This window comes from Pseudochaenichthys georgianus, chromosome 22, assembly GCF_902827115.2.
Source record: "Pseudochaenichthys georgianus chromosome 22, fPseGeo1.2, whole genome shotgun sequence".
Lineage (NCBI taxonomy): Eukaryota > Metazoa > Chordata > Actinopteri > Perciformes > Channichthyidae > Pseudochaenichthys > Pseudochaenichthys georgianus.
Genome location: NC_047524.1, coordinates 17,908,662 through 17,920,670, shown reverse-complemented (window position 1 = coordinate 17,920,670; position 12,009 = coordinate 17,908,662). Strand labels below are relative to the sequence as shown.

General features: G+C 43.5%; 1 protein-coding gene across 3 annotated transcripts in view; it reads left to right on the top strand.

The window, feature by feature from the left end:
* crim1 (cysteine rich transmembrane BMP regulator 1 (chordin-like)) overlaps positions 1-12,009 on the top strand; it is a 38,595-nt gene that overhangs the window by 24,082 nt on the left and 2,504 nt on the right. For 2 of the 3 annotated variants that reach the window (XM_034111788.2, XM_034111790.2), the window contains 8 exons: positions 740-868; positions 1,224-1,377; positions 4,067-4,188; positions 5,806-6,024; positions 7,129-7,344; positions 8,385-8,606; positions 9,338-9,460; positions 9,806-9,984. In XM_034111788.2, coding sequence (XP_033967679.1) covers positions 740-868; positions 1,224-1,377; positions 4,067-4,188; positions 5,806-6,024; positions 7,129-7,344; positions 8,385-8,606; positions 9,338-9,460; positions 9,806-9,984 — 1,364 coding nt within the window. The remainder of the gene's footprint in view (positions 1-739; positions 869-1,223; positions 1,378-4,066; positions 4,189-5,805; positions 6,025-7,128; positions 7,345-8,384; positions 8,607-9,337; positions 9,461-9,805; positions 9,985-12,009) is intronic. The other variant, XM_034111789.2, reaches the window with a different exon arrangement.

The window sequence follows — 12,009 nt, the reverse complement described above, 5'->3', positions numbered from 1 at the left end:
CCCGCAGCTCTGCTGTAGAGGCCGTGTCGGCATGGGCTCATTAAAGGGGAGGCCACGGAGCATTCTTCAAGCTGCAGGGTTCTTTGTGTTCCTTTATTACCCTTGCCCGCTGAAATGAGACCCACCTGTGTGTGCGTGCTTTTAACGCAGAAGGCTGCATAATTGAAGTGGATCTTTTTTTCGCGAGCGTAATTAGTTACAGCTCGTTGGGTCGCTCCCCCCACCGAACGTGGCAAGAGGGGTTTGACGGGAATAGCCATGGTGCCGTGTGTGTGTACTACTGTATCTTCATCCTTTTGGTGGATTCACAGTAAAGCTGGCCCTGACTCAGTCCGTCCAACTCCAGTCCAGGGGACACTTTATTGTCTCCACTGGTAGTCCCAGAACTAAAGCATGCTCTTTAGACACATCCAACTTATTAATGGGAGACAGCTCCACACAATAAGACAAAGAGGTATAATCCCGCTGACTGTGCGACCCACCCTGGTGTAATTGCTCTACATTTATCTGTAATCACTGTTTTCTTCAAAATAAGAGCAGTGTAAATACCGTAGGTAGCTATTACAGCTGGCACAAGCAGCATCGATGAGGTAGAACACCTGAGGGGGTCCTAGCAAACACACACATGAAAAAAAAAAAAATAGAAAGTCATAAAAGAAATCCCATTTAGTTATTTGTTGTTGTATTCTGTTGCTCTCATGCAAAGCTCTTACCCTCCATCGTCTCTTATGTTCCCCAGAGCCTTCTTACGAAACAGTTAGCCCCTTGCTATGCCCCCCCCTGGAAAACTGCTCCCTGTCAGTGAGCGACTGCCCCTACGGCTTCCTACAAGACACAAATGGATGTCTGCTCTGCCAGTGTCTCAACAGTAAGTTCACTTTCCTGGCTTTATGTTCACCCTAAAGGGTTAAAGTTTCACGGACTGACTTGCAGAAGCATGAGTGTGATACATTTCTTCTGACATGCTGCTTCTTGCATTAAAATGCTGGACACACAGTGTTGTATTTACCTGTTTGCTCATGCTGATGTCAACACAATCTGTTGCTGTCCAGCAGGCTGCCAAAGACATGTTGATAATTGTGACGGCTTATTAGCGTCCACGGCTGCAGTCCTTGCAAAGTCACAAGAATGTTCCTGTGATCGGCCCCATAGCAACTCATGTCTTTGCCTTGGGATGGATTGTTGTGCCCATGATCACATGACCTCTCCCTCAACTCCTTCAGATGACTCCTGCCCTGACCTGGGGAAATACTGTTCCCTGCAATGCCCAATGGGGTACAAGAGGGACGATTATGACTGCGAGGTGTGCGAGTGCTCCATTCCCGTGCCCAAGTGCCGACCTTTGACCTGCACCAAGACCTGCCCCTATGGATATGTGTAAGTACACCGAGTGACCCAGTGGGTTTTCATCCCCAAAACCGAATACACTCATTTGTCAGCTGTGTTTTCAGCGTGTATAAACACATGTCATTTTCATTCTAATGCTGACTGTTAAAACATGTCATTTCCAGTTTGGGAGCATCAAGCTGATAAAAAAAGAAGGTTATTTATCTGATTACTTACTTTATTTAAATGGAGGATTTCCCCTTCTTTTACAAAGCTGAAATCATGATATATGACGATGAAGCTTGATTTGAAAACCTCTTAGGATGCAACATTTTTAATTCCATTAAAACTCCATCTCTGCCCAACTTCACACTTTTCTAACTCATGCTGATAAAGATACATCTAAATGGATAGGAATGTTTAGACATTCTGTTGAGTAAGTAAGAGCTGATCAGTGTCAGGAAAAATGTTCCCTTAGTCACCTCCTGTAATTAAATTAGTATGGTTGAATAACAAATTAAATGATTGTATTATTAAGTGATGCCCAGAAGCAAAAGGCAGCAGAGCAGGCCAATATAAAAAGTAGTTTGGCATCCAAGATCAAAGTGCCTACCTTGGTGGTCATTCCCAGGTCTGTGTTTGTGTGCGAGTAATTCACTAATCCCATTTAACCCGATCGAACATCTGGAAGTGCTCTCTCTACCGGGCTCTCTCAATTCATAAATCATCTTTCTGTCTCAACGCATCAGGACAAAAGCGGCCTTCATTAAACGTATACAGTTAGGATTCTTTCGGGTATCTCAACCACACTCTGTGGAGCCACGGCGCAAGATTAGCCCGATATGTCTGCTCAGGACACCAGAGGAGGGGAGAGGGGACTCTGTGGGGAAAAGAAGAGCAGGAAGTCCTGGCTTCATCCTTCATAAGCAGCTTGCCTCAGAAGTCTCAAATCCTCTGAGAGCTTCCCAGCCTTACAATCAAGGTAGGGCTGCTCGATTATGGCAAAAATCATAATCTCGATTATTTGAGTCAATAATTGCGATTATTAAATGAGATTATTCATTGACTTTGAAAACATCCATTTATTGGAGAGATGTTTTTGAACAGTATGTTTTTAACAGTTGATTACCCTGAACTTTAATTATAATTCAACTGAAAAACCAATAAAAAAAAAAAGTATAAAAAGAAAAAAGTAATCGTTTTATTTCGATTACGTTGTTTTGCCGTAATCGCGATTAAAATACGATGAATTGAGCAGCCTATATCAAGGTCTGTCTCCTCACACAGGACCGCTGCATGCTGCCACCACGAAGAAACAAAAGGCATAAAGGATCTCTGTGTTTATGCTTGTTGTATTGATGACATCCCAGGAGTATGTACTGTACATATCCCAAACTGAAAGCCTCCAAAGCAGGCTGAACGTAAACTGAGTGTAACGATGAGCACTGTTTACACTCCAGGTGAAGGGCATTGTCAAGGCACGTTTTACGAATAAAGTTTTCAATCCTTCATTGCTCAAAATCCTCGCTGTGACCTCACAGGCCGTGAAATGAATTATTCTGGTCATCACAGTTTCTGCACACTGGAAATTGTGCCGAGCCAGCAGTCCCAGGGCCCCGGGGCCCCCGGTGCCTCCCCAAGCCCCTCGATCCCCCTGGAGCCCAGAGCGCTGCTTGGCATTCCACACACCATCTTTAAACAAAGCCCCGCTCTAAGGTCGCAGCACTCTGTGTCTCTGGCCGAGCCCTCGCAATGTTGTTTCAATGGCTGTTATTGCTGCTTCAGCATAGATGGGCTCCTGTGTATGCAGAGCTGGAGATGCTCGTGCTCTTCATGGGACGCGGCACCGTCTGTGGGTTAGAGGGGTCTTTTTTTTATGCTGCCTTGGCATATGAAGATTAATAGTCATTAACCATGCCTAATGAGGCCACTGCTGGGTGTCATCACTTACCCAGACACTAGAGAGGGATGCTAGCTGCGTGAGGCTGAGAGTGTGAGATAAAGAGGGTGTCTATAGGACGAGATACGTGTAGATACTGCTCCTTTTTTCATCTGTGTTTTTCTCAATTTAGCAACCTGCAGCCCATGAATGTTTCATTAGGCAGGTCATTGGATCCAAACAGCCTACTTCCAGCCTCAGCACTTCATTCAGCTCGTTCTTTGTTTGTGAGGACATCTCTTTTCGATAAGATAAGAGAATGCTTTATGAGCCAACAGCTGGGAAGTGTGCACTTTTGCAGCAGCAAATGGGGCAGGGCATTCAAACGGCCATAGCCCTCTATTTTTGTCTTTTTTCTGTACTTAGCAATCAACGTGCCTGCATTAGCCCTTATCTCTGCTGCTCTTATGTGTCCTCCAAAGGCTTCTGGAGCAATAAGGATGGCAGCAGGGTGAATTGAAAGCATCTGAGTTGGCTTTAGATTCCTCCTTCCAGAGTCTCTGGGTCGGTATGATGTGCAAACAGGGATGTCACATGTCAGCCTTTTTATTTGACCTTCTTCAAAGGCGACTAATATAGCGAGGGCAAAGCAGGTCCAGATGTTGATTATACCAGACTTGAGCATCTGGGTTTCACTCAATCACAACACCAGACCTCTGTTCATCTAGAAAATATCCGTCGCAACGTGATCTTTAAAATGGCTCCATGGGAGGGGTATTGTTCACTTCCTGATCTGCTATTCCAGTCATTTAGTGTTTCCCATGTGGTGGCTTCATAGTGTGTATCTGTATCGCTCCGCAGGAGGAACAAGCATGGCTGTGAGATGTGTCGCTGTGTCAAGTGTCCCCCCTTCACCTGTGACAAGCACTGCAGTGAGGGATATCGCCATAACAGGAAGGGCTGCTCCATCTGCATGTGTAAAGGTAGGTGACAATACCTCTTTCCCCTTATACCTTGATATCAATCATGTGGGGATAATGGCACTGATGCTTTCATCACACATTGTTATATAAAATAGAATACACTTTATTGTACAGTCGGATAGGAAACTGTTAATTTGTTATATGCCCTTGCCATATCATCGAAGTTTGAAAAGTGTCCACTTAACCAAGCTGAAGGAATTAAGTACGTCGGCTCTTTCCCTTTGTTTTTCAGATGCGCTCTTAGGTATTTTAATTCTGCACCCAATTATTTAAAGTGAATCAAGTCTAGGTAGTACATGATATTGTCAGTAACCTTTCCTAGTACACTGCGTGATACCCAGGAAAGTTGTTTTTGGCTTTACCCAGGAGGATATTAATAATGATTAACGATTTCTAACTACACCTGAGCTCATTCTGGATAATCATGTTCCTCAGAGGATGAACCTTTTTAGTCCCCGCCCAAAACACATAAATGAAAGGTACATATCAAATCAAACAAACAGTCAATGTATCAATGGAGGATTGATAATCCCTGATGCATTAATCATAGGTACTTCTTAAGAGTTACACATCAAGAGTTGGCTCCTGATCCACAGCTACAGTTCCACCACAAGGTCTTAACTGAAAGCGGTGTAAAGGGTAGCAGATGGAAGGAGATAGGGGAGCTCTGTAAGCAGAGTTGAATTTCTGCCACGAAGCTGCAGCTTTGATTTCCTGTGACCTTCTGCTGCTCTGCTGAGGAGACTTTGTGTTTGCTTCTTTTGGTTCTTATTGGTGTTTATTTGTATCCAGGGGCTGTGTGTGCGACTCTAATTAGATTCCCCAACCCTTAAGTTAAAAGCAGAGGTGATATTTATGCGGTGTGTTTATTTTTCCAGTTTAGCTGTATTATAAATATTTTAGCCTCAAATATACTTGTGGCCTACCTGTATGGGGAGGTGATCAGAGCATTGCTCCACACACACAGACCTATAAACTGCTGTTTACCTGCTGTTTGGAACTCTTGAATCAGGTTCTCTGTGGACTGTTGAAATATTCAGGGGTAGGAAACACAAATATATACTTCCAAAAAAAGTTTGTGTGTTTTAAAGATTTAAATGGAAGAGGATAAAGAAATAAAACATCTGCTTGAACTCTGCATCATTGTACGGTTCAGTGCGTTTGTTCCTGATCTCAGTGGAATCATACACACTAAGAGTTTAACACATGCTGGGGCCCAGGTACTGGCGACCTAGGCCCGTTTATAAGGGCTAACAATGTGTCCCTCGGCTACAACTTTTACGTTTTTTGTCAGTTACAAATTGTTGGATATTTATACAGCTCTATACGCTGGTTATATGGACATAAATACACAATAAAGAAAGATGAAATATCCTTGATTTGTGAAGGTTCCAGTTTAAGGAACCAAACCCACTTAGCTCTCACTGAATGAATGCAATTGGACCTAAGACAATAATACTGGCTCATCTTACTGTGAATCATAAATGTACTTCATGAAATGTCCACAGCAGATTTACAGGATCCCTGAGCCATAGCAGGCTATGTAGCTTTCTGTCATTTTGCAAAGCTTTTCCACAAGTCAACAAGTTGTTGTGCTTTTCATGTGTGTGTCCCTAGAAAGTGGCCACTTCCCAAGCACCACTGCCCTGGCCCCGATGCCCAGTTATTGCCTCACCTCCAATGGGAACAGGTACAAGGAGGGGGACGGCTGGCACGATGGCTGTCGGGACTGCTACTGCCACTCAGGGAGGGAGATGTGTGTGCTCATATCCTGCAGCGTGCCCAGCTGCTCTAGTCCCGTGGTGAGGCCGGACCAGTGCTGTCCTACATGTGAAGGTATGTGCCATTCCTATGTTACTTTATTCATTATCAAGTTTTAAGAGATGGCATTGATTTTAAAGGTTTATTGCTGGATATTATAACTGTAAATCTTATTTGTGGTTTTGGCCATTATTCCTGTTGGTAATTAGGTTATAAGGATTTTTGATTCTATTCTTTTCTTCCGACATTTCCTATGACTCAATGACTAGGAAATGAATGCTCATGAGATTTATTCTCATTATTTGTTATGCCCGACTTTTTTCAATGAAATGTTTCATTGAATACTATATGACTTTTGTGATATTTTTATGAATGATGTCATACTATAATGTATATTTTAGACAGTGGTTTGTTCTTTTTGATTTTGGTAAAGCCATCACCGATAAAAAAGAATCAAGGCTCCACATGTAGCAACTTATAATATGTCACATTTGTTAATATTTCTAGGACTCACTTAGACAACCAATTACTTAAAAATATAAGTGTAATTCCACACACACACACACACACACACACACACACACACACACACACACACACACACACACACACACACACACACACACACACACACAGTCCCAGTGTACAGTTCATTTAAAAGCTTTGGATCTTTAAGGCTTTCGACTTGTTGGCCACTTAAACATACAGTCTCTGTCTGTCTCTCTGAATGGAAAGCACACTAATCCACGCCCACACGTTTTTTTTATCCACAACCCTCCAACTCATGCGGGATATTTATGGAGGAGTGACTCAGTTGGCTGTTCAAATATTTAGGAGTGAAAGAATGTCTACAACTTTCAGAAGCTCCACACACTTTGCAGTCAGGGGACAACAGGCTAACTCTTCACAGATGTCTGCTACTCTGCTGGACAGAAAGATGTTTTCAACTAAACTAGTGTCCAAACACAGCTTGGACACCACCCTAAATTGCCCACGGCTTCTTTTTTAATGGAAAGCGGCCTCCCATGCATCTTTATGCCAGTAACCTATGACTCCGTTTTCTCTTTCAAGATGTTTGCTTCACTTCATCCTGCAGAAGTTATTGTAATGGCCTAAATTAATGTTTGAATTTGATAGCACACACGTGACCGCTTCCTTTTGTTTCTTCCCTTTTTGTAGATGAGTCAGGCAGCGGTCAGCCAGAAGGGATGGACATGGTGGTGTGCAGAGCACCTGGGGGGGAGTTTTATGTGGAGGGGGAGACGTGGAACCTGGACGAGTGCACACGATGCACCTGCAGGAAGGGACGTGTGCTGTGCGACACTGAAGTGTGTCCCCCGGCTCTCTGCCAGGCACCGGTCAGGAACAAGGACACCTGTTGCCACATATGCGAAGGTAACATTACAAAAAAAAGCTACGGGGGTTATTTCAGATAACACTCAGCAGGAGTCACGAGTTGGGGTAGTGGGACGGGAAGTTTAAAATCTGTTTTGGATGTGCTATCAGCATGTGGTTTTTAAAGGCCTTGCATGTTGCACTTTGTCGGGGCAGTTTTATGTCAAGCACACAGTCTCATAAAGAAACTAGCCAGGACTGGTTGGGTTTACATAGTGATCCTGCAGGCAGGCAGCAGCACATGTGGACTGTGGCCCACACCGGAGGTTCATCCAACTCCCCTTATAGCTGGAGGGGCAAGAATGTAACTATTCTGAGTAGATCTGTGGTATTTGTTTTGTTATGGGAATTCACTTTGACAAAAATGTCAAGGCGAAAGCGCAAAACTCCACACGCATATTTTATTTACAACAGTACCCAAACACTGAAGCCTCTTCTCATAGACTTAGAATCAACATATCCCAAGCACTTCCAAGCATGAGGCCCACAAATCAGCAATGCATGACTGCGCCTGAGAGCTGCTCCTTGAGAATGCCGGCCCGCCTTATCGCTGCATCTCCCCTTCACAAAAGCAGATTGTCAGAGGCCAGCCTTTGATATATGTATGGGCTTGGTCACCAGGAATGTGGGAATAATACACTTCTCACTGACAGGCCCTATGATGTATGTGTACAATAGAGTAGTGCAGTGTGCACATGCCAACTAAAGTCTTTGGTCGTGCGAAGGCCGCGGGGGACAAACTTGTGTTTGTGTTTAACGTACAGTAAAGCATCTTATCTCGGCCCTAAAAGCTCCATGTTGTTAGTGGATTGAGATGTTATACGTCTGGGATAAATCAGGAGCCATGTAGAACCAGGGCTCTCTAGGAGCAGTTATTTATAACTCAGATAAAATTAGGTTTCTTTCTTTGAAAATGGCGATTCTCCACAAGCTAAGGCTATAACTTTGCACTGCCAGGTCATTAAGCATAACATAGGACACAGCCATATGTTTTACAAATTGTCGTTATTAACTCTATTTATGCTTTTGTGCATCCTCAGAGGAGACGCAGAGCCCCTTGCTGCCGGTGAACACCAGCCAGCAGGAGTACTGTATAACCAGCGATGGAGACGTGCTGCTGGCCGGGGACTCCTGGAAGGCCAACGCCTGCACCAGCTGCACCTGCAACAACGGCACCATTCAGTGTTTCTCTCAGCACTGTCCCGCTGCCAACTGCAGGGTGCCTGTGTTACGCAAGGGCCAGTGCTGCCCACACTGTCTCGGTGAGTATTTAGGTGCGTCTCATTAAAGAGTCTTTGTTTCAGCCCTCTAAAAATAAACATCATTTGGAATTCTAAAGGTAGTTTATGTAAGACTTCCACGAACTTAAAATGTTGTGCAAATCCAACCAGCCTTTTCTTTTACAATAAATGGCACCACTTTAACAAGGCACCGCCTGCTGTTAGGAAAGTTAGAATTCAAAATGCTACATGTGAAAAAGAGGGTGTAACTGAGGCAATGCCGTTTCCAGACTGAATGTGTATGTGTTTGTTCGTTAGACACAGCCACTCTGGCGCTGCATGGGCAAACGCCATCATTCGTAACAACATTCCATGTGACATACACACACGGTCCACTCCAAGCAAAAACATTCCTCGGGCATCCGCACATTCACACGTGTTTCCTGTCCCCGGCTGAATCGGCCCGCGACACTCTCTCTGTGGCCGCACAGGAAGGCAAAGCTCCATGTCAGCTTTTCCTATAGAGGAAAACCTCGGCATTGTTCAGCCTGATGTGGCCGTTTCTCTGCCCTTTGTTTTTGTTATTCACCCTGTGGAAAACAGAGCTTTTTACGTAATGCCTCCACAAAGAGGTACAGTGGAAGTTAAGGGGACAATTCATATAAACACAGCTTATCAGTGAGACACCGGGGAGTTTATACACTCGCGCGCAGTTGGAAATGTTTGTCTAGAATATCAGCGGCGATATTATTAATGGTTTTACTCCTTAACAGAAGCTACAACGTCAGTTCCGGTGATGTTGTCCACCAATGGCCCGAAGACAACAACCCCTACTACGGTGGAGAGTAGAGTGTGGATAACCACTGCCACTGTGCCACCCATCATTGCTTATACAGGTACCTGCTCATTGGATAACTCCACACTCCCTCCTCTGTATATTCCTTTTGATACACTGTGTAGATGTAACCATATCCTAGTTATTGGTGCCATTGTTTGTACTCTCCCTGCTAATCCCTGCACATAGTTATGCTAATAAAGGGTGTTTGAGATGCCTTGATAAATGAGTGTAAATTATAGATTTCATAATTGTGCTTTGATGCTGAAATAAAACACTAGTGACAAATGGACACTGGCTAAACATGAGACACCAAGTGTTCATTATTCATTGCTAGGTAATGAGCAGGGATTTTAGCCAAAGACATCATCTGTTCTCAATTTCAATTTTGTAATTTGTCCCACAGATGAGCCAGTTTTGGGTGAGAACTACCCCAGCCAAACGGAGATGGCTGTCATCTACCAATCAGCAGCCTGGATTCTTGCAGGTCTCCTCCTCGCCATCATCATCTTCCTCGTGGTGGCGTTACTCATCAACAAGAAAAAGAAGTGGGTGCAGATGTCCTGCTACAGTGCACCAAAGAAGGTGAGAAGTTTTCCTGTGATCTTCCAGCTTCTGCTACAACTAGTGCTAACGCTGTCATGACATGTAGGATTAATGTAGTTTCCCCTCGCGCTGTACCTTAAAGTGGAACACGGTCATGTCTAACATAAAATCTATGACTCTACCATGGAATTAGTTTGTGTCAGAAAATCGAAATTTGTCAGAGTATAATCTATATCAGGGATGGGCAACTTTGATGGTGGTGGGGGCCACATCATTGATGTACTGGCCACCAGGGGGCCGCAGATTCACTTGGAACACACACACCCACAAATTCCATGTGTTGTATGTAATTATTAACAAATATACTAAGTCTGACATCTTCATTGACTTTTTACAATCAAAGGGAACATCCCCAAAAAATGGGAACATCCTCTAATAAGCTCACTAAACAAATATCAGTTCACAGACATTTTATTTCATTTTTACAAGTGGCATGTTTGTATTGAACAGGTTATTAAACAGTGGAATAAAACTATTTTAAACTATTGGAAAGCACGGAAAACATGTGTGTATTGAGATTAACCATTAGATGACATACACATTAAGTCATGAACACTAACCCAGACAATAGTTGTCTAACTTGAACCTAAAACACTTGTAGCCAGTCTCTGCATTCCCCTTATTCCACAATAAGGGGAATGTCAACACAGACACCCGTCAGCCCGCACTCTGCTGTTCCTCAGCGCCGCTCCCCCTCCCTCCCGCTGAAATTATGAATGAAAAGCGTAGTAATCATAGATAACATGGCAGGGTCCGTGACAGTTTGTTTTCATCTGATTTCAAATAAACAAAGTCTTGGTTTTAAGAATACTAAACTTGTTTCGCCAAATTCAGATGATAAAAACAACTTTGAAGCTGGTGACGGCATAATTACAAGAGGCAACGTCACAGCAGGCATAAGAACAGCCGGTGTTTCTTGTGAGGGTTTCCCCGGGAAACAAACACAATACACACAAATGCGTCACCGATTATTTCGCGGTATTTGTAATCATCGACGCAGCTCGCGACGTAACTAGGAGTCTAGTGGACGGTATCAGTACTACAAGTAATACAAAAAATAATTAAAAAAAAATGTTTTTATTAATTACGTTGTTTATAAATTAAAGGTGGGTAGGTAAGTTTCAGAAACCGGCTCGAGATACACTTTTTGTTATATTCCATGGAATGCTCTTAACATCCCGATAGCAATGAATATCTGAAGTGCTTTGACAAAAAATCCATAAAAAAATGTCATCTGTAGAAGCCGTAATACTGTAAAAAGTACTAAACGGATTGGATGGCCTACCTGCCTGTCAGCCTTCCATCGGGGCACAAACTTATCTCGTGCCCTCATTGGTCATGTGCGCGTTCGTGTGTGTTGGAGGAGGGGCTCTATAAGGAAGTGGCAGATTTTCTCCGGTTGTGTATTTTAAAATTCTAGCGATCTCGAGCCGGTTTCTCAAATGTACCTACCCCACCTTTAATCTGAGGGCCGCAAAAAGAGGAGGTGGGGGGGCCGCCATTTGCCCATCCCTGATCTAAAGTAGTGTCATTCTGGGTTTAAAGTGGCCCCGATATGCTTATTTTCAGGTTTCAAAATGTGTATTTTGTGACTCTACTGTGTTTACATACTTTAATGTTCAAAAAGGTCTTTGTGTTTCTAAAACTGCATGAGCCCAGTCTGCTCTGATTGGTTAGCTGGCCAGCTCTGTTGTGATTGATCATTCGCTTAGAAATGTCCTGCACCTTAGCCAATCACGTACAATGTGTTGAAGCACTAGCCAATAGAAGAGTCGAGTGTAATGTAGTGATGTCACTATGTCGCAGAGTTAAACAAAGGTGGGGGGGAAAGAAACTCCCTCTGGAGGGAATTTTAACCTCTGCAGACCAAAACAAAAAGGGCCCCTTTTAAACTATACAGAGATTAAATTCATCCATGATGGAGTCAATAAATGGAAATTCTATAAACTTAAACTAGTACATTTTCAAGAAATAACTCAGAAATTCACAAGTTAAATTCTGTGT